At 53.1% G+C, this 24,784-nt stretch overlaps 11 protein-coding genes across 11 annotated transcripts in view; 5 read left to right on the forward strand and 6 right to left on the reverse strand.

Moving 5' to 3' along the window:
* The window catches only part of ATEG_07202 (putative chitin biosynthesis protein (Chs5)), a gene marked incomplete at both ends in the record, with an annotated part of 1,320 nt that extends 268 nt beyond the window's left edge, over window positions 1-1,052 (forward strand). The window contains one exon of the mRNA XM_001209888.1: window positions 6-1,052. Within this exon, the coding sequence (XP_001209888.1) occupies window positions 6-1,052 (1,047 nt within the window). The remainder of the gene's footprint in view (window positions 1-5) is intronic.
* A 430-nt stretch (window positions 1,053-1,482) lies between these two features.
* ATEG_07203 (putative aspartate transaminase) lies at window positions 1,483-2,829 on the reverse strand (the record flags this gene model as incomplete). The annotated part of the gene is made up of 3 exons (XM_001209889.1): window positions 1,483-1,553; window positions 1,595-1,700; window positions 1,750-2,829. The coding sequence occupies 3 exons, from the start codon at window positions 2,827-2,829 to the stop codon at window positions 1,483-1,485; spliced, it is 1,257 nt and encodes a 418-aa protein (XP_001209889.1).
* A 1,217-nt stretch (window positions 2,830-4,046) lies between these two features.
* ATEG_07204 (alpha/beta hydrolase) lies at window positions 4,047-5,294 on the forward strand (the record flags this gene model as incomplete). The annotated part of the gene is made up of 3 exons (XM_001209890.1): window positions 4,047-4,580; window positions 4,644-4,961; window positions 5,037-5,294. 3 exons carry the CDS (start codon window positions 4,047-4,049, stop codon window positions 5,292-5,294), a joined length of 1,110 nt encoding a protein of 369 aa, XP_001209890.1.
* A 352-nt stretch (window positions 5,295-5,646) lies between these two features.
* ATEG_07205 (class II fumarate hydratase) lies at window positions 5,647-7,590 on the forward strand (the record flags this gene model as incomplete). Its single annotated transcript, XM_001209891.1, has 5 exons — window positions 5,647-5,886; window positions 5,997-6,079; window positions 6,158-6,273; window positions 6,330-7,347; window positions 7,404-7,590. The coding sequence occupies 5 exons, from the start codon at window positions 5,647-5,649 to the stop codon at window positions 7,588-7,590; spliced, it is 1,644 nt and encodes a 547-aa protein (XP_001209891.1).
* A 739-nt stretch (window positions 7,591-8,329) lies between these two features.
* Window positions 8,330-9,009, forward strand: gup1 (glucosamine 6-phosphate N-acetyltransferase; the record flags this gene model as incomplete). Its single annotated transcript, XM_001209892.1, has 2 exons — window positions 8,330-8,824; window positions 8,920-9,009. The coding sequence occupies 2 exons, from the start codon at window positions 8,330-8,332 to the stop codon at window positions 9,007-9,009; spliced, it is 585 nt and encodes a 194-aa protein (XP_001209892.1).
* Window positions 9,010-9,894: 885 nt separating this feature from the next.
* Window positions 9,895-10,459, reverse strand: ATEG_07207 (40S ribosomal protein eS30; the record flags this gene model as incomplete). Its single annotated transcript, XM_001209893.1, has 3 exons — window positions 9,895-9,918; window positions 10,049-10,153; window positions 10,400-10,459. The coding sequence occupies 3 exons, from the start codon at window positions 10,457-10,459 to the stop codon at window positions 9,895-9,897; spliced, it is 189 nt and encodes a 62-aa protein (XP_001209893.1).
* A 904-nt stretch (window positions 10,460-11,363) lies between these two features.
* On the reverse strand, window positions 11,364-12,232 carry ATEG_07208 (60S ribosomal protein eL24; the record flags this gene model as incomplete). Its single annotated transcript, XM_001209894.1, has 3 exons — window positions 11,364-11,665; window positions 11,855-11,987; window positions 12,182-12,232. 3 exons carry the CDS (start codon window positions 12,230-12,232, stop codon window positions 11,364-11,366), a joined length of 486 nt encoding a protein of 161 aa, XP_001209894.1.
* A 507-nt stretch (window positions 12,233-12,739) lies between these two features.
* On the reverse strand, window positions 12,740-14,234 carry ATEG_07209 (uncharacterized protein; the record flags this gene model as incomplete). The annotated part of the gene is made up of 4 exons (XM_001209895.1): window positions 12,740-12,784; window positions 12,904-13,239; window positions 13,298-13,509; window positions 13,583-14,234. 4 exons carry the CDS (start codon window positions 14,232-14,234, stop codon window positions 12,740-12,742), a joined length of 1,245 nt encoding a protein of 414 aa, XP_001209895.1.
* An 873-nt stretch (window positions 14,235-15,107) lies between these two features.
* ATEG_07210 (E2 ubiquitin-conjugating protein UBC13) lies at window positions 15,108-15,748 on the reverse strand (the record flags this gene model as incomplete). The annotated part of the gene is made up of 4 exons (XM_001209896.1): window positions 15,108-15,283; window positions 15,350-15,481; window positions 15,546-15,634; window positions 15,696-15,748. 4 exons carry the CDS (start codon window positions 15,746-15,748, stop codon window positions 15,108-15,110), a joined length of 450 nt encoding a protein of 149 aa, XP_001209896.1.
* A 758-nt stretch (window positions 15,749-16,506) lies between these two features.
* ATEG_07211 (Mtc5p) lies at window positions 16,507-21,048 on the forward strand (the record flags this gene model as incomplete). The annotated part of the gene is made up of 2 exons (XM_001209897.1): window positions 16,507-20,832; window positions 20,977-21,048. The coding sequence occupies 2 exons, from the start codon at window positions 16,507-16,509 to the stop codon at window positions 21,046-21,048; spliced, it is 4,398 nt and encodes a 1,465-aa protein (XP_001209897.1).
* Window positions 21,049-21,447: 399 nt separating this feature from the next.
* ATEG_07212 (putative MFS drug efflux pump) lies at window positions 21,448-23,497 on the reverse strand (the record flags this gene model as incomplete). Its single annotated transcript, XM_001209898.1, has 6 exons — window positions 21,448-21,941; window positions 21,993-22,365; window positions 22,427-22,806; window positions 22,868-23,137; window positions 23,192-23,270; window positions 23,339-23,497. The coding sequence occupies 6 exons, from the start codon at window positions 23,495-23,497 to the stop codon at window positions 21,448-21,450; spliced, it is 1,755 nt and encodes a 584-aa protein (XP_001209898.1).
* Between the last annotated feature and the right edge of the window lie 1,287 nt (window positions 23,498-24,784).

Consider the following 24,784-nt stretch of genomic DNA (forward strand, 5'->3'; position numbering starts at 1 on the left):
TCCAGAAACGCATTCTCAACACGTACGAGCATCAAGACGCCTGCCCCGCCGGTCCTCCGGCTCCGCAACGCGACCCAGACTTCCCTCGTCCTCGAATGAGGACCCCGATCGACCTGGCCACCGCCTCCATCAAGTCGCTCTCGCTGTACCGCAATGGCTCGAAAGCCGGCTCGATACCGCGCCCGCTCGAGACGCGAAGCACCAAGATCAGCGGCCTCGCCATCCACACCGAGTACACCTTCCACCTGGTGCTCCGCACCACGGCCGGCACCTACCAGTCCGAGAAGTTGACCTGCCGCACGCACAAGATGACCGACCTGTCCGGCATCACGGTCACGCCCGGCGTGCTCCCGCCGCAGCAGAAGGACGCCCTGGCCGCCGCCCTCGACCGCATCGGCGGCAAGCTGATCGACTCCGTCCGCATCGACACTACCCACTTCGTCTGCACCGAGGGTCGCGGCCCTCTCTGGGAGAAGGCCGTCGAGATGAACATCCCCGTCGTCGTCCCTGAATGGGTCGACGCCTGCGAGTCCGAGGGCACCATCGTCAGCGTCCGCGGCTACTACCTCAACGCGGACCCCAAGGCCCGTCAGCTCGGCCCCATCCACGGCTCCACCCAGCACCAGCGCACCACGTCCACGGCGACCTCCTCCGCCCCCCGTCCCAGCACCCAGCCCAAGCCCTCCCAGGATGACAGCCAGGCGCCGCCGGAACCGCCGATCACGCCTTTCCCTGGCGCCGGCCAGAGCGGCCAGCCTACGGCTGAAGAGCGCGAGCTCGAATCCGACGAGGATGACCAGTCACCGCCCCCTCCGCCGCCCAAGGATGGCGACGAGGAGGTTGCCGAGCCGTCGGTCAACGGCCACGCCGAGCAGAATGGAGATAAGCCATCAGATACGGAGGTCCCAGCTGAGAAGGTCGAGGAGGATGGAAACGATAACGCAGAAGCGGTGGACAAGCCAGACGAGAAGGAGGAAGACTCGTCAAGTAGTGAGAGCAAAAATGGCAAGGGCAAGGAAGGCGAGGGAGACTTTAATGAAGTTCCCCTGTGAATAAGAATTCCCGCCCCGAATCCCTAGAGACGCCCTCCTTGTTCCTGATTTCTGGAGTCTGATGATATATGGTAGCGAATGAGTCCTTCGTGGCACGGAGCCCCGAGTTTGATCCTGTTCTACCATTTGTATGGTTGCACTTCGTGTTTGAGGTTCTCTACTTCTTTTATCCCTTTTATACTACTATTTCTTTTATTGTGCAACTATCGTCTGTACAGTAGGTAGTCTAATGCCGCATGATCTTCCGTTCTAGCAGAACTGGCGACGCTATCATTGACCCGAAAATTGTTTACATCAAATGTTTGACTTGTACATTCTGTCCTGAACCAAGGTTACAGCCGAAATGCAAGTACCATGCAAATGCTGTGGCTCTTTTGAACATAGGTGGGATACAGCTTTATACTATTTTTCTTTCATTCATCATAATCCGTTAGTTGACGTTGCGGACAACATCGTTGATGGCTTGCGCCACGTAGGCGACGTTCTTCTTGCTCACTGCGTCTGTTAGACTGTAGACAAGAGGAAGGATGGATATAACTTACGACCGCTGATAGAGGCACGACCCGACTTGAGGAGGTAGATGTGGTACTTCTCCTTTAGAGCGTACACCTGCGACGGGGTCAAGCCAGTGTAGGAAAACATGCCGTTCTAGGACCGATTAGTATCACACACCGCACTGAGAACGGGCTAGACCTACCTGCTCGACGATGTGCTTCCAGGAGCCGGGCGTCTCGAGACGGACCAGCTCGTCATACAGGGCCTGACGCATGGACTTGATGCGCGAGCTCATGACCTTCAAGTCCTCGTGCCACTGGGCGGTGAGCTCAGCGTTGGTGAGGACCTTCTTGACGATGCTGCAGCCGGCGGTGGGGCCCATAGAGAACTCGCCGCGGATGAGATGGCAAAGGTTGTTGACGACGGTGTCGCGGAGGTGCTGGGCGCCGTCGTTAAGGACGTAGTGGAAGGCACCGACGCGCTGGCCGTAGAGGCCGAAGTTCTTGGAGAAGCTCTGGGCGACGCACATCTCCATGTTGGGCTTCTCGCGGAGGAAGTAGCGCACAGCCCAGGCGTCCTCGTCGGCGGAGCCGGACGCGAAGCCCTGGTAGGCGCTGTCGAAGAAGGGGAAGAGCTTCTTGCGCTCGCACAGGTCGGCGATGGCCTTCCACTGGTCGGGCGTGGGGTCGAGCCCCGTGGGGTTGTGCGCGCAGGCGTGCAGCAGGATCGCGTCGCCCTCCTGCGCCTCCTCCTCCAGCGTGGCCATCATGCCGGCAAAGTCGAACGCGCGCGAGGCGGCGTTGTAGTACGGGTAGGTCTTGCGCGCAACGCCCGCCAGCTCCCAGATCGTCAGGTGATTCGCCCACGACGGGTTCGACAGCCAGATGTGCTTGGGCTTCATGTGGTGCGCCAGGAACAGCGCGCCCAGATGATTGGCGCCGGTGCCAGCCACCGTCTGCACCGACCCGATGCGCGCCTGCGTCTGCGTCTGCTGCGGCGTCGGATTGGCCGCGTCGAAGCCGAACATCAGGTCCCGAGCCAGCTCGAGGAAGGCGACGTCGCCCTCAATGGCGGTGTATTCGTGTCGGAAGAGGTTGTCCTCCTCGTGCAGCTGCTTCTCGGCCTCGCGCACCACCGGCAGCGGCCACGGCTTGCCGTCGTCGGTGCGGTAGACGCCGACGCCCAGGCTGACCTTCTGCGGGTAGTCGTCGGTGGCATATGCGCGGTTCAAGGCGAAGATCTCGTCCGCGGGGACGGGTGCCAAGGTGCTGAGGACAGTCATGATTTGGTATGTGTATGAGGTTATGAAATGGTGGAGGAGAAGGATTGAAAAGAACGGGAAGGGAAGGAGAAAACAGAAGAGGTCAATTGCGGGAATAGGTCGACAGAGGTATGACTGTATCACGACCAGGTGGGAAATTCAGGAGGGGCAAACGGAATGCCGGGGAAGGAATATGGACGAGCTGGTGGAGCACGGCTGCTGGGTAGATCGGGACCTCAGCCTATGTGGTAATTTCTCCCAGCTAAAGGAATCGATGGCTGATCACTGGGTAATGGAGAGTCAGTGGATGTAAGATGGTGGTGGATGGTGGAGGAAAAGTGGAATCTCATCCCGATATCGCTCGGCAGTCCTTTTGGTAATCAATTTTTTCTTCTTCTTTCTTTTCCATGATTTGCCATCGTTTGCCTCCCGACAATCATAATAATGGCCGAGTTTGAGTTCACCGACGGAAAAGCCCGCTTTGCGCAGGTAGGGCTCTGATAGTGTGGGTCGATCCATGATTCAGTCCGTCCGTAGAGGCACCAGAGGAGCTGCTTGGAGATCATTTCCATGCGGTTGATCAGTCTCTCGCAGATAGAACTGCCGACTGTAGATCTGTCGTTGCTTTGTCCAATCCTCGTATCTGCATTGTCGTCTCGGGACGAATCGAAATCGAAGAGGATATCGATCCATTTGACCAACGACAGATCGTTTTCTGGTCCAGGGATTCATCTGTTTGCCCTTCGGGGCATCGGAATGGAGCAACCCCAGGGAAGGGGAAGAGTATATCGGTCTTTTCGGACATGCATAGTTCATGTTGGGCGATCTCTGGCGAGTCGACGGATGTTCTATAAGCGAGATGTTCCGGTGGCAATGGCCTAGATATATATATCCAGGCTGAAGCTGCCAAAGAACACTCCTTCACACCACGCGAACGCGAGGTCCTGTAGTCAAGACAAAGTAGACACATAGAAGAGAGATGAAGTCAATTCCTCGCTAGATGCTGACATGCGCACTGGACTATACCGTCTTCAGCAGTGGCATGTCTCAGTCAGCACAGCGTAACTAGTTATTCAATACGACGATAAGATGAGGAGAAGAGGGGTTGGAGAGGGGAAGCCGACTGCGGATTTATAATCGCTACGACTGTCCATCTAGATACCTTCTAGGTACCTTCTAAAGTACCTATTTACCTACAGCTACCTTGTACCCACAGAATACTATTAGTTACGACCAATATGACCATCTCCCAAGATCCTGGCGACAGAGACCTGCATGATCTGCGTCCAAAGGTGATCATCCAGCCACTCCACAACAGTATCCCTCCGGAATTGCTACCTCGATTCGACCCAGTCTACGTGGAACACTACAACAAGTATAATGCCGGCCGTCTACACACCCACGAGGTGCCCATTGAGGAATTTCGCAAGAATCCCGCCAAGTACCTCACAGTCTACGGCCGTCGCGAGGGCCCCGATGTCTTCCGCATCACCGAGCAGAAATGTCCTGTGAAGGGAGGCGAGATCAAGATCCGCATCTTTGAGCCGGCTCTGGCGCTTGATGACCACGGGCAGCCGAAGAAGAGAGCCGCGTATGTCAACTTCCATGGCGGGGGATGGGTGTTTGGAGACCTGTCGAGCGACCATGACTTCTGCAAACGACTTGTGCATGATCTCGACGGCAGTCTGGTTGCCTTTGACGTGGATTATCGACTAGCTCCCGAGAACAAATATCCCATCCCAGTGGATGATTGCTGGGCGGCGTTCAAGTGGGTCAGTTGTATCCCCCTCCACCCCGACAATACGTTGTGCACGGGCAGCTAACTTGTGGTGCAGATCCGATCGCAAAAAACCGAAGAGTTCCATATCGACCCGGACCGTATGGCTGTGGGTGGCGCCTCTGCAGGAGGCCATCTATCCGCCGTGGTAGCCCATCTCTGCCGCGATGCCAACATTCCACTGCGCTTGCAGGTTCTCAACGTCCCCGCCTGCGACCTGCATAGTATGTTCACCCCAGAGGGAGAATTCGACCGGGAAAACTGTCCGTATGAGTCGTACCGAGAGATGGAGTTCACGGCGGCACTCCCAGCGGCACGCATGGCGTATTTCCATCGACACTTTCTGGGCGTGCCGCGACCTGCGAGATCGGAGGAGGTAGGTGACGACTGAAGGATTCTGTGGAAGAAAATGTTCACAATTTCAATCCACTAACATGCTGGTCTCAATTAGGACTGGAAGATATCCCCGATCCTTGCGCCCATATTCGAGGGGTTGGCGCCGGCTTTGGTGATTACTGCGGAGATGGACACTCTGCGCGACGAAGGCGAGGCGTATGCGGCGAAACTGAGGGCCGCAGGATGTCGGGTGGAAAGTAAGCGGATGGCCGGGGCTCCGCATACGTTCTCACACTTGGACGGGATTTTGAAGACTGGTGAAGAGTACAACCAGATGGTGGTGGCTGGGCTGCGGAGGGAGCTGTTGAGTTAGTTGTTAGAAGTCCGTAGAAGTATAGAGGATCATGGTTTATCCGACGAGAATGCATACCGTACCATACGATAATAAACCCTCCGCTCGACCGTTATTATGGTAATCGTGGTACTGACAATACCGGCCCGGGAGATTTCGGCAGGCGAGGTCGGAAACGACAGCAGCTGTTAAATAACTCTTTTTTCCCCGGTTGTTGTCGAAGGCTCTCCTGCGTTTCCCCCAGATTTCCTCCTCCAAAGCCCTCTGCCGGTATGTAGATTGACTTTCGTGGTGTTTGGTTCCAGGTGTTCGGGGCCATTCCCTTCCAATTGACCCCCTCCAATGACTGCCCACTGACTCTGCCAGTGCCACCATGTTGACCTCTGCCAACTCCTCCCGAGCCGCGGTGCGCTCCATGGCGTCTCTGACACATGCAGCGTCGCGAACCCCCGCAGCCGCCCGGTGTGCGCTGACGGTAACTGCCCGGTCCCCCGCTTCGTTCAGTTGCCGCCGGGCTCTCAGCTCCAATACCCGGTCTCTTCATCAGTTCCCCCGCTTCCAGTCCCTTTCCTCCTTCTCCAACAAGAGAGCTTTCGGCACCACCGTCAGAATGGTATGTCCTCCAACGGAAGAAAGGTCTCTTCGGGACCAGCTTTGGTCCTTCGGATCTGGAATAGCCTTCCGGTGACGGCATTCGAACCACCGTGACTGACCTCCCCGCAGTCTTCCGCTACTCGTACCGAAACCGATGCCTTCGGTGAGATCCAGGTCCCCGCCGACAAGTACTGGGGTGCCCAGACCCAGCGGTAAGCTTTCGTCCGCCATGATCCTGCTCGTCTCGTCGAGTCCAACCCAGTCGAACGATGCTGATAGTCATGGAACAGCTCTCTGGGCAACTTCAACATCAACCAGCCTCAGGACCGCATGCCTGAGCCCGTCATCAAGGCCTTTGGTATCCTGAAGGGTGCTGCCGCTACTGTGAACATGAAATTCGGCCTTGGTAAGGTCTCATCTCGTCGCATACATCCAATGACACCAGAGCTAATTTCCCTCCAGACCCCAAGATCGGCGAGGCTATCAAGCAGGCCGCTGCTGAGGTCGCCGAGGGTAAGCTCATGGACCACTTCCCTCTCGTTGTCTGGCAGACTGGCTCCGGCACCCAGTCCAACATGAACTCCAACGAGGTCATCTCCAACCGTGCCATTGAGATCCTGGGTGGCACCATGGGCACCAAGAAGCCCGTCCACCCCAACGACCATGTCAACATGTCTGCTTCTTCCAACGACTCCTTCCCCACCGCCATGCACATTGCTGCCGTCTTGGAGCTGGAGAACACTCTGCTCCCCGCTCTACGCAGCCTGCGCAACGCTCTTCAGGTGAAGGTGGAGAAGTTTGACAAGATCATCAAGATCGGCCGTACCCATCTGCAGGATGCCACTCCTCTTACCCTCGGCCAGGAGTTCTCCGGCTACGTCGCTCAGCTTGACCGCAACATCGAACGTGTCGAGTCCACCATCCCCCACCTCCGCTACCTCGCTCAGGGTGGTACCGCTGTCGGCACCGGTCTGAACACCTTCAAGGGCTTCGATGAGGCCATTGCCGAGGAGGTCACCAAGATGACTGGCACCGAGTTCAAGACTGCCCCCAACAAGTTCGAGGTTCTTGCTGCCCACGACTCCATCGTCGAGGCCTCTGGCGCCCTAAACACCCTTGCGTGCTCCCTCTTCAAGATCGCCCAGGATATCCGTTTCCTCGGATCCGGCCCTCGCTGTGGTCTGGGCGAGCTTGTCCTCCCCGAGAACGAGCCTGGCTCTTCCATCATGCCTGGCAAGGTCAACCCCACTCAGTGCGAGTCGCTCACCATGATCTGCTCCCAGGTCATGGGTAACCACGTTGCCGCGACCGTCGGTGGCATGAGCGGCCAGTTCGAGCTGAACGTGTTCAAGCCTTCCATGATCCGCAACCTCCTTCACAGCGTGCGCATCCTCGCTGATGGCATGAAGAGCTTCGAGACCAACCTGGTGCACGGTCTGGAGGCCAACGAGCAGAGAATCGACACTCTTCTCCACGAGAGGTATGTATCCTTTTCCGCCCAATAACCTCAATGTGCACGAGCTGACGTGATTTTAGTCTGATGCTTGTCACCTGCCTCAACCCCGTCATCGGCTACGACATGGCCTCCAAGGTGGCCAAGAACGCCCACAAGAAGAACCTCACCCTCAAGCAGAGCGCTATGGAGCTCAAGGCACTAAGCGAGGAGGACTTTGACAAGTACGTCCGTCCCGAGCTCATGCTGGCTCCCAAGGAGAAGAAATAGAGGGATCAATATGGCTTTGTGGTATAGCGAGGTAGCGACCATTATCTGTGTACACTAAATAAATATTCTGTTACGTTCCACCGTTAGAAATCATGACTGGTTAGATTTGAGGACATAGTTGGCGATGTTAAGGCCTAAATTAGCCACAACCATCCGGACGGATCGCCCTTCATAGCGGCGATCTTGGATGCTATATTTAGCCCCTCTGCACCGTCGCAGGTTTTCTAACATCTAACTAGAGCCCTGCAGGAAAGGGGTGAAAATAGCAGATTCTGCAAGTAGACAATTTTCAACCCAGTAGTCCATCTCTAAAGTTATTCAGTAAATTTTTATTCGGTCGGGGCTAACGAACCAAGCCACCCCAGGGACAGGGGAGCTATAAATATTTGTGGGTGTCTCAGATTTAGACCCGAACGGGGGGTTTCCTCCCGGTGTTTATCCTTTAAATCCATCCTCACCAACGCTTCTCCCGCCTTCATCCCACCACCCTCGTCTTTCGTTCGCCAACCGGGTTGATTCTCGCTCTTTCTCTTCGTACAATTCTCCCATTCTTCTGTCAGGAACCGTCCGATTCGAATTGACCCTGCTACCTCCTGTCCACCACAGCAACCGCGAGACCACACCCCGCAACAGCAGCGAACACCGACTGACTGATCTTCACCTTCACCACTACCTCTCCCTCCCCTCAACCGATTCCCAGTCTCAGGAAAGACTCTTTATGATCTCCCAAACCGACACCATGACCAACATCACCAACACCAACGGCACCACTCCCACACCTCTCCCCGCAGCCAAAACTGCACCCTTGAACGGCCACAGCCACGTTGACGACTCCCCCCTCTTCTCTTCCTCCCTCATCTCCCCAGACGTGCTTGCTGCCCTTCCGCAAGACTACATCATTCGTCCTATCCGCCGCTCTGACTTCCACCGCGGCTACCTCGACGTCCTGCGCGTGCTGACCACTGTCGGCGACATCTCTGAGGAGCAGTGGAACCAGCGCTATGACTGGATCTCCGCCCGCAACGACGAGTACTACCTCCTGGTCATCTGTGATGGTGAAGGCCGCGTCGTCGGCACCGGCAGCTTGATTGTCGAGCGCAAGTTCATCCACTCCCTCGGCTTGGTCGGCCACATCGAGGATATTGCCGTCGAAAAGGGGCAACAGGGGAAGAAGCTGGGCCTGCGGATTATTCAGGCGCTGGATTATGTCGCTGAGCATGTGGGTTGCTATAAGGTATGTTCTTTTTTTTTTTTTTCAGTCTCTTTTTCACTATCTATACATCCCTTTTCTGGTGAGGTGGAATGACTGAGCTGACTGTGTTTGCGTAGACGATCCTGGATTGCTCCGAAATCAACGAGGGCTTCTACATCAAGTGTGGGTTTAAGCGCGCTGGGCTAGAAATGGCCCACTACTACTAGGCCTGTTGAGTGTTGTATTACTGTTCGCACATATTGTCTCCTTGCTTTGTATAGGCGTTTTGTACTAGGGCTGGGATTGGGTTTCGTGAAGCGCACGCATCGTCTTTGGCACTCGGATATCTTTGGCCGCAGGACTGTACCGTGCGATTTCGACTGTTAGACGGGAGTCGCCGCTATGGTCACTGGGTTTGTTTGCGTGCCTGGACGCTTTGGAGGATAATCCTTTACTTTGTATCTTCGATAGAGCCACATGTTGTGGGCACCGATACCTCTGCTGTAATCAATGCATAATGATGTGATTTTAACATCCATTCATATACTGCGCAGAAAGGACTACAGTAGTCTGCACCGTCTGCACCGACAACTACGGGACGGGGAGCATTGGAAAACCAGAATCGATTCAAACGCCAAGTTTCCAGCACAAGAGCTCTGGAGCTTGTACACCGACACAAACAACTGAGACATCGCACCGCCTGGCAAAGAAATAGAAAAAGGATCGTGGAGACTGGCGCCGATGGACCAGGTGACCCATGATGGCAACGGCGGACGGAACAGTACAGAGACACCCTCGTGTGATTTCCAACAAGAATTTCCCATTTGATATTGATGTTGTGCAAGCCCATTAGCTAGATTCATGAAACCCCGTTAACGACCTTTTCCAACCAACTTCAAGCCTTCTCCGTCCGGATATCCCCGTCGGTTCAGATGTACATCCATTTTCTTTTCTTTTTCCCCGTGGAGCAACCACACCGGACGTCGGTTAGACAACCCGGCATGGCCAACGCTGACGATGATGATGCTTTCGTTTGGCTTGGCGTCGTGGTATCGTAACCCCTTCCTCTCATCACCTATTTTCCCATTCTATCGTCGGAAAATATATCGCGCTTAGTTGCCGGGGTTGGGGTTCATCTGGAATCCGTCAGCTTCAAATCCTTCCCCAGACATATGCATTCCGACAGTATTCCTATCACGGCACACTCAAGGCATCGCCATGCCCGAGCACCGTGATGGGTATCCTGTTGCTCCGCTCCCGACGTACCTTGCGCTTGCCACCGGTCATGGTAACGTTGACGAAACGGCGGGTGTACTTGACGCGCTTGAGGGCACGGCCCTTGGGCTGCTTGGGCTTCTCTTGCTTCTCGACCTGTAGGGGGGCAAATACATCAGCGTTCTGCTCTCTCATCTCATCTCATCGAAACCCGTCCAGAGCCCCAGATATTTCCCGTCCATCGGCACCGTCGACATAGACCATCGCACACATATCCGCTTAGTCTTCGTGGTTGTCGAGAAAAAATGCATCCAGTCGTCTCGTCGGCGGTGGCGATGGCTCACGTTGCAGGGAAATATCCGGCCAGGTTGGGGGAGCGCACAACAGGGAAAATTCACCCACCTTAGGAGTCGCAGACTTGACCTTACCCGCACGGGCGAGAGATCCGTGAACCTTACCCATGGCTGCTGGTGATGTGTAGCTTGTCGGATCGAGATGGAAATGCTGAGATTGAGGGCTGTCGAAGGGGGGCGGGAGAGGGGATTCAATCTGACTCTTGTGGGCAAAGCGCGCTAGTAAGCGAGATGGCGAGGGCGCTGATTAGTCAGAGGCGGCTTTCCCGGTTGGGATCGATGCCTGAGGCAGAAGACCTGCAAATGGGATCTGGATTGCTTTCGTGTTGTTGGACGAGTCTGATATGAGATTTACGAATAAAGAAACGCGCTTTACATCTAGTGGCCTCAGATGCTCATTCTCTGCTCTATATACCGGTTGACTGTCGGTGATGTTCAGTGTCGATGAATCTGGGGTTGCGGCATGCCTGGAAACGGTTAGCGTAGGTTTGTGCCCTATCTTCCTCTTTGGGTAGTTACCCAGTCGCCATGCATAGATACAGAGTACAGCATATGGTGATTTGGGTATGATGTACTCAGTAGGCACCTGCTATGTGCTATCCTGGCCTTTTACGGATACTTCTCTACAATGATAGTACTCTAGAAAAGAGTCCTGTAAACAGTTGGCGGAGATGGCTGATAGGAGGTCGAATTCTACTCGATATAGCTCATAGAGCGTTCAGGCCGTATATCATGACATCAGTCTAACCCCATGATCTACACCAGAGCAACAGAAACCATGGCTTATCATGTCACATCCGTTTTTCCATTTCCTGGTAAGTACTATACCATGGCGTGCAATGATAGCCATGCGGGTTTCCCGTCCGCAAGAACCCAATCGCTCATACGCCGAATTGTTGCATTCACGTTTTCTGAAGGGAAACACAAAGAAAATAATTCCAGCTCCGGAAAACCTCCCAAATTTCAGCCGTTCCGTAACTTCCCCAGCCCAAGCCAGACCGCTCCAATTCCGTTTAACGCGACTTGGCAGCGACCTTGGGGGCAGAGCCCTTAGCACCCTGCTTGCTCTGGATGCGCTGGGCGGCGCCCTTGCCACTGGCGGCGAGCTTGGCCTTCTCGGCCTTCTTGCGGCTCTCGTTGGCGGCCTTCTTTTCCTTGGCCTCCTTGATGGCCTGCTGGCGGGCGGCGGCACGAGCCTCGGGGCGCTGGTTGCGGCGCTCCTTGATCACATCGAGGGAGGCACCGACAACGGCACGCTGGTGCTTGACGACACGGCGGGTGCGCTTCTTAGCAACTTCCTGTTCAGAGCGAAAATCTCCCGTCAGCATATGTCCTCCGATTATCGTGACCATCCTCCATCCGTTCTGCGTTCCATGCCAAAATCATCCTCCTCCCGACATTCGATGGGGTAGACAATGTAACCCTTCCTTGTCCATGGCCCTTCTTAACCCGCAGAACGAACAACTGAAACGAGGGGATGTGGCGGTACTGACTTCAGAGATACCCTTCTTGTGCTGGCGACGGAAGAGGACGGTCCAGGCGATGCGGCGGGGGTTCTTGCGCTGGAGGAAAAGGGACTCGGACTTTCCATTCTGGAAGCGGAAGATCTTGCTGTCGCCACGGACGTACAGCTTACCCTATAATTCCCATAGATGTTAACATTATTCTTCGCATTATAGTCCAATTTCTGTTGGAATATCGGCGGGAGAAAATATTCTCCAACAGTTGAGATCGAAAGGTTCGCGGGGGACTTGTATTCAAGGGTTCGTGGGCGAGATGAGGGTTTTCGATGTCGATGGTGATCCGCCGACGAAAAAAAGGGACAACGCACCTTTCCAGGGTAGATCTTCTGACCGCTGAAAGAATCGTCGTAGGTACGCATCTTGAACGTCGGAGATGCGCAGCCGGTCGAGACGAGTTGTTGTCGGTTGGCGTTGGGTGGTTGAGTCGAAGCGGTCTCTGCGGCGAGCTGTTCGCGAGGCCTGACACAATTGTGGTGCGGTGCGGAGCCTCGCTAAAGCCTACCACGTGACCTCGTCTGCCCTTGGCCTTCCGCCTTACGGACATCTGACAGACAACCCCATACAACTTCTGAAGTATACAATTTTCTGCTTAATAGTCCAGCTTCCATGTCGAGTTGAACATGTTTGGATTGTAATATCCTCACTATCCTGCCATCCATCGGTGACTGCGCAACTAGGCGCTATCTCCCGGCGACCGTAGATACAGTGCCAAATACATGCAAGACATTCGAGTACCAATCCCAGAAGAGTTCCAACTCCATGATAGCTCGTTCATAAATCGTATTATCGCTCTCGTTGCGTCGTTTCACATCAGTCAAAACCTCGTTATCCCATCTGTTTCCAGTGATCCAATGGCTCGGGCGGGTTCAATCATGCCAATCGCAGTTCTCCCAAGGGTTAGGCTTGCATTCCTGTTTGAAGGATGTTAGACCTCGATGCGATATCAGTGTAGAACGCGGAACCCAAATACCTTGCACTGGATGTCGTGGCAGATTTCACTAGGACAAACTCCGCAACAGTCCGGACATACATAGCGGCCACAACCTCCTGGCTGACTGCACAAAGAGAAGGTGCTCACGTCCTTTGCCTGAGGTCCAAGACTCTCAATGACCTTGATCATCTGGCTCGCCTTTGCAGCACGCTCACGAGCAACCCCGTCGGCGCCAGGGCCAGCCTTGGCTACAGTCCGTCTGGCGTTCTCGTACACGCAGCATGCGGCGCCGCAAAGACCACAGTCAACGCGACAGCTAGTGCAGCGCAGGTTGACAGAATCCCAAGTTCTGACATCGTCCACGCGATGGGCCTCCGATTCACTCAGGTCACGAAATTTCACCTCGGTGCCGGTGACGCTGCGGATATAATCAATCTGTTCGGGGGTCTTGTTAATGCACCGGGGAAACAGATGATCGGGGGAGGGGACTTACGAGTTCTTCGAATGTGTCCTTCGCCATCTGACGAGCTCTGGCTGGGACTTTGGCGTGCAGTGCAACTCTGTGATATTCTCCCTGTAGCTCTCCATTGGAGGTCTGGGGCTTGGTCGAGATTTGTCTCATTGCGTCTTTAGAGCGGGGAAGAGGACCGTCGTGGACTGGTTTTTCCTTTGACTTTCCAAAGTCAGCGTCGACGAACATGAAATCTAGCTGAGGTCAGTTATCTGCGTTCTTCCAGAGAATCAAACCTATGCGAGGAATGAACATCGGAATACGTACCCTGAGGTGAACCGTAGTAGTATTTCGCGGACGGAGCCGTGAACGAACGCTTGGCAGCAGGTCTGCTCCTATTCTTTTTTGGACTCAGGAGGACGCTCTTCAGAGTGCTCGAGGTGCTGGTAGCGCTCCTGTTTGTGTTCTGAGTAGCGACGGAATCAGATCGCAGCGAGCGTCCGTCTTGGGATTGTTTGCTGGGGGATTGGGGTTGCTTATCACTGAGACTTCTCGCCAACTGAATGGACGTCGCAGAGCCCCCAGTGAAGGACCTCAGTCTTCTGGTGAAGGAGTTTGCCCTAGGGGATCTCTGCGCGACAGTATCTGCGTCGGGGGCAGTCTGGTTGTTGTTGCTGTGGTTTTCGTCTTCGGGTTCGTCTTGCTCGGGGACCTGGGGAAGGGGAAGTGATAACTCGACTCCTGAAGTTTCTCTGATTTGGTAGGCAGACTCGAGTTGACTAGAAATCTCCTCAGAGAACTGACCTATATCAGCTCCCTGAGATGGATTCTCGTTCTTGGAGTCGCGAGTAGCCGAGGACCTGAGGCTGGTGTTTAGAAGTCTGAAGAGGGAGATGGATGGCCTGGAAACTGACTTGCCAGAAGTTTTCTTTTTGGCATTACCTCTGGATTTGTTTTTGTGTTTGGCTTTACCTGCCATGGTGCAGACGATGATGTCGTCGTGTGTGGGATGATGTCGTTGTAGGTGGTAGTGTGCAGGTGTCGCGTAACGATAGGAAAACGAGGAATAAAAGCAGGAGAAGGTTTTGGTAGGAGCAATTGTTGTTTACAGAAGCTGCCTACATTCTGTTCCTGAGCATGTTTTTCACAAGTTTCCCCCTTTCTGTTACAGAGTAGGCTGGGATCAATTTGCTCAATGCACTGCACTGCTATAATTCTCACATAAATACAGCACCTGTGAACAAATAAAGCCCCCGTGGACATTCACTACAGAAATCTCCTCAGACAAGGTATCTATCATTTACCTATCTTGGGCTATATCCCTACTTGCAGGAGACAGACTTGATACTCGACGCACACGTACACTCTGGGGCTATATAGAGGGCTACATCCTTTCCTCAATCTTACGTACAAGAGCCTATACAATCTCTCTTTAGGGAACAGATCCTGTATTATGTATTGATACAACATCTTCTTTTGGGGTGGAATGGCCATGCATGATACAATTCTATTGACGAAGCGGGGCTCTAAAAAAGCAACAAACCGCAGTTTTCAGGGGTAAAAGAAGACAAAAGACAAGAAAACCTATAAAAGCTTTGAGAAACAAATCTGTGAAATGCCATCAAGGGGAAACAAACCAGCCTGAGGAGTATCAATGCATCTGCGAGAGGGGCATGCATTCTTATAAATTCAAAGCAAGACATAAGTGTTCTTAAGTGGCATAGGGCTGATCCAATCCAATCAATGAATGCCAGTGTAATCTGGACTGCAGCACTTTTCCTTCATGGTCACATCACAACGTTGCTGCTCACAGTTCTGCCATATTAGCGAGTGAGTATGCTCCCCGACTGATCTAGATCGTCGCATGAATCTTGGTCCATTCTTTGGCAGTCTGGATGGCTGCAGGCTCATCTTCCTTCCAACGTTGGGCAACATCATTTGCTAGCGGGTCATCCGGGTTGGGGGCTCCCAGCAGAGCTTGGATCGAAAGCAAGATAGTGCGAATCTGGAGAGCGGGAGACCAGTTGTCTGTTGAATGAGTTAGCGCTTAACTATCCGAAATAAAAACGTAGAACGAAACACTCTAGAACATACTCTTGAGCACATCCAAACAGATCCGTCCAAGCCGGTCGATATTAGGATGATAGATCTTGGTCAAGAATCGAATCTTCGGCGGGGTCATGGGGTAATCTTCAGGCAAGAACAACTCAAGGTGAAAGATCCCACCTGGCTGACAATTAGCGGATACCCAAGATAAAGCGTTGCCCTGTAGCAACCAAAGAGTGTATACCTTCGTAGGGAGATTGCGCCGGTCCATGAATGGAAACATCGAAATACCGCAGGTTGTCCTCGTGAGGCACAGCATTGATGCCGGGAACCCTGGAGAGACAAACGACGCTCAGCTATGATATCCAATGTGACGCTGACTGCGATGACTTACGGCTCAGCCATCAGGCGCTCAGTCTCTTTCACGATTCTCTTCGGCAACGCCATCTTGACTAAATCTTGATAGTCTCGCGATCACGCAAGTGGTGGGGTTGGCACTGGACTTGAGGGGGTATATATTTATCAAACAAGCACTGAAAGCGTCAACTTCGAATTGCCCGTCAGATCAGTCTCGGAGAGGATCAACACACCGGCCACAGACAGTCAAAGTCTGGATTAGAGATAACGGAAGCGTGAGGATCCTATCGCAACGACGGTCAAAACGACGTAACCGACAGAGGGGTGTGTCGCAGTCACCGCCTTCCTCCTTTGGAAGAGATCTTCTAACCCCGATCGGGATATCGGCATTCCTGCAGCTGGTCGTATCAAGAACCTCCGATCCTATCGAGGACCTCTCTTTCTCTACTACTGGGAGACTTTGTGGAGTGACTTTCAGAGGACTTTGCTGTCAGTTTGGATCCCCAAGGTACGTTGATGCCGATTGATTTGTCGGATCCTGTTCCCTAACCATCATTGGACCTCCTAGCCCTCGACCTCCAGTCCCAATTGCTCCCGAGTCCACCTGGTCGACCTATCAACGCGCAATGCGTGTGCGCGCCTCTTAGATCTCCATCACCTCGCACGGTTAATCCAATGTCCCCGCGGAGGCCAGCGAAATGAAAGCAACACTTCCTTTCACTGATGATCTCCTCGTTTGCCGTGTATAGTCTCCCAGACTCCCTGGATACCAGTCGCTAGATCCCTCCGACACGGGCAGTCGAGTTGAATGCGGTATCTATTAGCGGGACACAACGACGTAACATACAATGGCCGACCCTCTCGAGCCCAGGCCTCTCACGTCGGCCTTCGAAAGCCCAACTTTTGGAGAAGACAGTTCGTTCCATGTGGACCAACCAGTTGGTTCCATGTCCATATCGCCGTGCGGACGGGACGTTGTTTTAGCTTCCAAAGAAGGCCTCCATGTCATCGATTTAGACTCCCCATATTCGCCCCCACGATACCTTCCGCATCACACGCCATGGGAGGTCGCCGATGTCCAATGGTCTCCCTTCGCCGCGCGAGATTACTGGGTTGTGAGCACATCGAATCAGAAGGCGCTGGTCTGGAACTTGGCGATGAAGACATGGCAGAATTCTATTGAACATGTGCTGCATGCCCACACACGGGCTATCACCGATATCAACTTCTCCGCGCACCATCCGGACGTCCTAGCGACGTGCGCCGTCGACAGTTTCGTCCATTGCTGGGATCTACGGATTCCGTCTCGGCCAGCGATTTCCTTTTCGGACTGGTTTGCCGGGGCCACGCAGGTGAAATGGAATAGACAGGATCCAAATGTCATAGCCAGTTCTCATGACAGGTTTCTGCGTATCTGGGATAAGCGAATGGGAGCCTCTCCAATACGCTCCATCGAGGCGCATGACACCAAAATCTACGGCGTCGACTGGAATCGCGTACGACCCGGAGCTGTTGTGACGTGCTCTTTGGATAAGACAATCAAGTTCTGGGACTATATGGTGGAAGACGAAGTGCCCGAGAAGGTAATCCGGGCGCCGTTCCCTGTATGGCGAGCACGGAATACCCCGTTTGGATGGGGCGTTCTCGCAATGCCTCAGAGAGGCAACAGTGATCTTCATTTGTACAGCCGCCGGGCTGGAGAGGGTGCAAACCCCGCTGAAGACCTTCCCCTCGTGCATAGCTTCCCCGGACACAAGGGCCAAGTGAAGGAGTTCCTTTGGAGGGCGCGTGGAGGGGTTACGGATGGAATTGACAATAGGGAATTTCAGCTCGTTTCTTGGGGAACGGATAAGGAACTTCGCCTACATCGGGTCGACCCTGATATCCTACAGAGTGTCGGCTTCGAAAAAGGTAAATCATTCGTTTCCAATTTGAACCTCACACGCCATGGTGCTGTGTACAAGAGCTTCCGTGATGTGGGTACAAACCAGGAAGATGATGATACAGACTCTATGTCTGCCTTCCAAAACTCTACCCACTCATCTCATGGATTGGGCATGAATACGATATCGGTTCCGTATGGCAGGGCCTGGACTCAGGGAGGACAGACCGATTCGAGGATTGGTATGCAAGGAAGGTCAAACCTTCGCGCCGACACCAATCCTATCAGCTGGATGCGAGGTGTGAAAATCTCGGGCTGGGATATAGAGACACTTGGTGACGAGATTACGCACGTGGGCGAGAAGTTCACGAAAGTTGCTTTCGAGTCCGTTGATGTACGGCAACGCAAAGCAACGATATCGCTTCACGGACCGTGGGGCACTGATGGCGACTCCCTCTTCCTCAAAGTTGATATCAAATTCCCTACTGACTATCCGCGAGCTTCTATGCCGTCATTCAGTGTGCAGAAGACTGCCGCAGTTACAGACCAACTTGCCGACAAGATCATTGCTGAGCTTCGGACAATCGCGGAGACATATCTGTCTTACAAGAGAGGATGCCTTGAAGGAATCGTCCGTTATCTCCTAGGCGAGAGCACTCTTGAAGAAAGCATTGCTTGGATCTTAGGAGAAACAGCCGAAACGGTGAAATCTCCTGTTAACGGTCAAGAGGGCGAAGATGAATCGAGTGACGAAGACGAGGTGGGAATGTCGCGGAGTCAGGAACTAGGGATGAGCTCCGAACTGCTTCGGCCCGTCAATGCGAATGTTATGGTGCCCGTGGCGAAAGAATGCGGTGCACTTTGGGCGAATGATGGTCGTTTAGTGTGCTTCTTCCCAACAAAGAAGGACAAATCCGCTATTCTTTTGGAGAACTTGGGCTTTAAGGAAATGACCAGACTTTCGAGGGCAGACAAAGTCTTTGAAGGCTTTGGTCGTTTACAAACGAGCTCGCCGGGGCCGCGTGCCAGTGGAACTATTACTAGCACGGAAGATGGTGCTTCTGACTATTCAGATGACTCGGATGCAGAAACATCCAGCTCTTCCGGGTCATCAGGGATCTTGTCTGGGCTGCAACACCGGTTCCCAACTCCCCAAACCTGGCGCAGCGCAGGCAGCCTTGGATTCTATAGACCAAGATCGACGGACAACTCGCAAAGATCTACTGTTGGCGGAATGACTACGAAATCGTCAGACGCTCCACAACATACAATTTCTATACATGACTTCAGTGACTTGCTACCAGCAAAACGCGAACTGGCAAGCCAATATCGAATTTGTGGCAGAGGAACCGACGTCTGTGCTCACAATGCTTCGGTAGCTCTTGACCATGGGTACTATGAACTCGCTCGCATCTGGGGTCTCGTGAAGTTGATACTCCACAATCGAGGTGGTACCGCTGCTCCACCAGGCTTGGAGGTCCCACGGAAGCCTGTCCACATGCGGAGAAAGGACAGCGCAGTTGACCTAAGTTATGACACGAAGTGCGATAATGACCCAAAACATATGCTCAGCACAGTAATTCAGTGGGGAGATCATCCTTTCGGTGGACACTGGCTTGTTCCTGCTCTCTTTGACCACTTTGAACGGATTGGTGACGTTCAAATGGTCGCAATGCTCTCTTGTGTTCTTCATGAGGCAAATATCCCAAGACCACCACCCGCAGAACAACCCCGGAATAACAGCAGTCCCTCAAGACCAATGGAGGAACAGTCATTGTCACTAGACTTCTATTCGCCACACGGAGCCAAATCACAAACCACGACACCTCTCGCTTCTACACCAAAGGATGTTCACGCTACACCTATTACGCAAAGTTCTGGACGTTCATCATCTGAGATCTGGCGTGCTGATTCTACACCTCCATATTCAACCGGCACCACCCCTCCTTTGGCCTCGCGCACTGCAGGGCTAGTTGCGGAGAGGAAAACTAATAATACATCCGTGGCTGCTTCGCCTGACCAAGCGTCTCAAAGTCGCACTGGCTCAGGTCTCGGATCAGTTCTTGCCTCTTCCTTCTCTCGATCTTTTACCTTTGGTCCATCTTCAGCCTCACCTCCAGCGCATGCTCTGTCCAAGAAAAGGCAAAGTCCAGCTGACAGCCCTAATGCATCGGGAGGAGCTGGCATATGGGCTACAAGTGCCTTCTCTGGAAAGCCAGTATCGGCAATCCCAGATTACCTTACTACTTCAACTGCGGTCACTTCCCGAACACACTCTGACACCGAGAGTGAAAGGCCTGAAAAAACCCCCGGGAAACCAAGAATCCGTGCGTCTCTCAAGAATATCAACGCTTTTGAAAGCGGTCGCCGGGCAGTGAATTCTTTCATCGATCCCAAAAAAGAAAGGCTCTACCAGTCGTACCGTGTCGCTTACGCACATTTACTATCGATTTGGGGATTGCCGGTGCAGCGAACTGAAGTCCTCAAAATTGGGGGAGCCACTGAAGCCATCGATTCAGCTCTCCAAGTCGGACATAGTAGCCCAAAATCATCATTGTCACTTCCCACAATCGGGCGCAGGGGCTCTAGCGATGTGACAGATTCCGGTATGGAGGGACTGGACCTTCAGCGGCATTGCATTAAGTGTGGTCGTCCTCTTCAGCTTTCAATATTCTCGACACGTGCTATAGCAGATGCTGCTGCAAAGCAACATGCGAAGGGCAATGTCGTGTATCCCGTTTGTACGCACTGCAAACCAAGACAGCCCCTACCTCTGAACCTTCCATGTATCATCTGCGGCGAAGTCGTGGAAGGAATGTTGGCTCCTTGTCTTGGCTGCGGTCATGTTAGTTGTTTTAACTGCCATCGGGGCTGGTTCTCGATGGCTTCGACCACCCCACAAGATGAAAACAATGCCGCGTACTTACCAGACAACGGACATGAGTTCCTCTTTTGCCCAAGCGGATGCGGATGTAAATGCTCCGACCATATTGGCACGGATATCCCAACCTCGTGGAGCACATCATCTATGGCACAGGAAGGCACTGGTGCGTCCCACAGTCGATCCGGAACACGGCGATCGGACGGGTCAACGAGGAATGGACATATCCCGGCCGGGAATGTCGGCCAACATGAAGATGATCTTCTTGACCACTGGCAAGCGTCCCCGTTCGCCTCTCTCGCAAGAGGCCTGGGTGGAGGGCTGAGTCGTGGTTTGCGGCCAAAGGAAGACAAACGAAAGACAAAGCCCCTTGGAGCTTCGTTCATCCCGAAGAGATCATCCATGAACCAGGTAGAGAGTGGATGGTAACCTGACCATGTAATGTTGCTGATTTTTGCGTTTTGTTTGGCTTACGTATACCCCTATCGTTTTGTCATGTTGTCATAGGTCGGACCTATATATTTGTGTAGAGGATGAATGCTGCCAATTTCACAGACCTTCTGTGCCTACCAAATGAAAGTATTTCGAGACCTTATAGTGCTCCGTGCGATTATCAGGACAGAGTAGAGTAACAGATAGTCATTCCCGGATATAGGCCAGAATTCGAGGTTAGGTGATCGTGAGAGACGTCCATTGGCATACGCTACTAAAGCAAGTCCTAAGGACATCCACTGTACTTGTGAAATGACCCAGAGAATAAACTCATGAAAAAAATAATAGATCCATCCGAAGAAGCTACTATTATCGGCGTACGACAAGTCAGCATAACCTTGCAGCTTATACTTGACAGATCCCTCCATCTATCTCTCCGTTCCTAGAAGTGACGGTGCATCAAATCTCATTTATCAGAAAACAAATCAGATCACGACAGCCACATGGTCCGTCATATAAGGGCTGATATCACCCAGCATAAACGCCGCAATAATAGACACCCCGCCGAACCCAATGCTAGCATAATACACCCACTTATAGCTCTCCGCGTAGGCGATCTGCCCGGCCGTCACAAGAGCTTCGTAGGCGGTATCGTTGGTGCCGATGCCGGGGATCTCGCGCAGACTTTCCAGCAACGAGCTGGCGGTGATCTGGATGGCTGTCGCGATGTACTTGGGGTCTGTGATGTTGAGCTGTGTCATCATGACGCCGCCGATGTAATGCTCGGCGTTCGGGACGAATTTGGAAAGGAAGATGTTGTAGTAGATGCAGTAGCCGATGCTGCCTCCCACGACACGGATGGATAGGGTGAGGGCCGAGATGGTTGCGATCAAGTCCTAGGGTCATGGTAAGTACGGTGTGTTTCTTGGGGATGGCGATGGGGACGTAGTTGCTCACATCGGGGCAAATAATGGTAGTTATGATAGACGCTGGAACGACAATTCCTCCTATACCCAGGCCAGCCACCGTGAGGATGCCCCAAAGTTGGTAGAGGTTATCAATCTTGGCGACAGACATCGCGCCGCAACCTAGATGGTGTTATTTCCTGTGAACATGGAAGGAGAAGATATGCGACTGACCAGCTGTCATAAGGATACTGCTAACAATCAATAGCTCCTTGTTGTGACCCCGGAAAACACTGAGCAGCCACAGAACAATACAGGCGCCACACATGATTCCGAATCCGATAGGGATACTTCTGATGCCGACTGCAACGGGGTCATGTCCGTAGACATTTTCGGACTGGGTGGGCCAGAACATAATCACAGAGAAGAAGTTGGCGCCTGAGATGAATGTGATCACGAGTGTCATGCCCAGTGTGCGTGGTTCCTGCTTGAGCCGGCTGGGGAAGATGGGGTATTTTGTGCCGTAGATCTCCCAGAAAGCGAAGGCGATTAGGAAGACGACTCCGAGGATAAGAGGAGCAAGTACATGGGCTGAGCTCCAGGGATACTGCAAGACATAATTAGTTAGAGTATAGTAAATTATCGTCTGGAAGGCTGAGAGAACGCACCTGATAGCCGCCCCATTGCATCCCAGCCATGAGAAGAATCAAGCCGACAATGCTCAGGAAGCCACCAACATAGTCGACTCGGCTGACAATCTCCCACCTAGTCAAGCCTTGTGAGTTGACTCTGGGGGGTGGAAAGTAAAACAAAATCGTGATGAGCAGTCCGAAGCCACTCCAGGCAGCACAAAATGCACCGACATTCCGCCAGTGGCTGCTGGATGCGATAAGTTGAGCCCACATGACCGAGGGCGCAAACGGCGCGATAGTGAAGATCAATATGGCAACATATTTACCACGTTTTCTGGTCGGGGCCATTTCAGAGGTCGCCGCCAATGCTGTCAGTTCGTTGACGCCGGCGCCGGCACCGGCAATTGCCATGCCGCCTGTTTATTGTACCCAGTCAGACATCGAATTGTATTTGTGTTATGGATGTCTAGGACGTACCGATGAAAATGTTCATGGTTTTCGCCGTGGTGCATACGATCATCCCGATGACGACAAGCGAAGCACCAATGATGGCGACATATCGACGGCCGATTAAGTCTGAAAGTGACCCGACAAAAGGGCAGACACCGGCAAGGGCCAACAAATTTGCCAGAACCTGCGTGATGTTCAGTTTTGTCCCACTGGTATCATAGGAGATCGGGACACCTACAAACCACACCCATCGATCAACACCCCCAATGTCGCCGTAGATATAAGGCGGGATACCACCTGCCAAGTACTGTCAGATTGGATAGGAATATTGTGTGAGAGGTGTAATCCAACCGAGTAAATAGACGGGAATCTGGCTTCCAGTCCACAGAAAAGCCATGGCTGTGAATCCCATGAACCGGCGGAACGTCATCTGAAAGCGAGAAGAGGACGGTCAAATGACTTTTCTAAGGCGTCAGATTCCAGGACAATTCTACTTACCGGATACTTGACCTCCGATTCCAGAGCTTCATCTGCTTCGTTATTCGGGGTAACATTCTCGAGATGGCTGCAATTGGGATCGGAATTGTTCTTGTGAGCAATGTGTGCAACAGCCTTCTCGTCTATCTGAGACTGGCTTGAATGCTCAGTGAGCTCCATGTTTGTCATCGTCACAGCCTGTCAGGGTTGATTCTTGTGGTAAAGAAGTAGCAAAATCCCTAAGGAGCGGGCTTCTCCAGGCTTAAAGGGCTCGACCAGAAGGTGGGCATTATGCCAGGGCCTATATAATATATCCTGCTAAGAAGACCAAGAAACGATGAAACCAACAGGTCCGCAGACTGGGTGGGTCGACAATGCTTAGCCATGTCAAGGCGGAGCAAAGACATCATGGTTGCGGGGGATGTCGATTCCCTCGACGGGGGACAACCCCCTTGCGGACAGACTGAGTCCAATAACGGGAGTTGCCACCATTTTGGGACACAGCCGAGGCACTTTCTGGGTTTTGAATCTGTCGGTGCACAGTCCATTGCCGACGCTGGACTTCTTACTCGCGGTTGGAGCTCCCCCAGCCGGGCGAAATGCGGGGGAAAACGTGGAGACCACGCCATCAGAGTCTATCTCGTCCCGATGCGGCAATGGGCCGAGCGAATGGTCTGCACTACCATGGTTCTAGGAGGATTTGGAATGTGTCACCTTAGTTCTGGCTATGCATCAAGTCGAGTTCCATAGTAGTATCGGTAGGACCCTGACCCACACACTGTCATTTAGATCCTCAGTTACTAGTGTTTCCAAATATGTTTATGCACAAGTTCGTCCATTGTTGGACGCTAGGATGTGATCCTGACATGCTTGGACACGAAAATCAACAGGCACAGGCATCTCTATCTATCGCTTCGAAAACAATCCGGAACCGGAGAGCCCATCTGAATGGATACCAACAGGCATATCGCGTCGTCTGTTGTTTCCCTTCTCTCGCCACGAGATCCTTCTGGACACAATGTGGCGCCCTAGCCTTCGTTCATGTATGGTATCGTCGGGAACGCGGTACTCCAAAGATTCTGGACTATTGGGATGGCAGACGACCTTCAGAACTTGTCTCCAATCCTCTGGAGCTTGTACTGTTTGGGGACGACAAAAAGCCCGGAAGCTTCGGCGCACAACCGTCCAGTTGGGTCGCGCACTTCTCCCGTCACGTATCCCTTGCGATCCGTGCTGCGGTCCATATCAAGGGTAGCATGGATAGAGTAAAAGTTACCCGAATATACCGGGGCGCGATAGTTGATCTCCAAATTCGCTGTCACCCCAGTCTTTTCGGGGAAGTGCCGTACGGCGACGCGGCCCACGTTCTCATCTATCACGGTAGCAAGCGCACCCCCATGGACCATTCCAGGCCACCCCTCCAACCCCGGTCCGAGAAAGACGACGCTGACAGATTTCTTTTCCTTA

This window comes from Aspergillus terreus, genomic scaffold (genome assembly GCF_000149615.1).
Source record: "Aspergillus terreus NIH2624 scaffold_10 genomic scaffold, whole genome shotgun sequence".
Taxonomy (NCBI): Eukaryota; Fungi; Ascomycota; class Eurotiomycetes; order Eurotiales; family Aspergillaceae; genus Aspergillus; species Aspergillus terreus.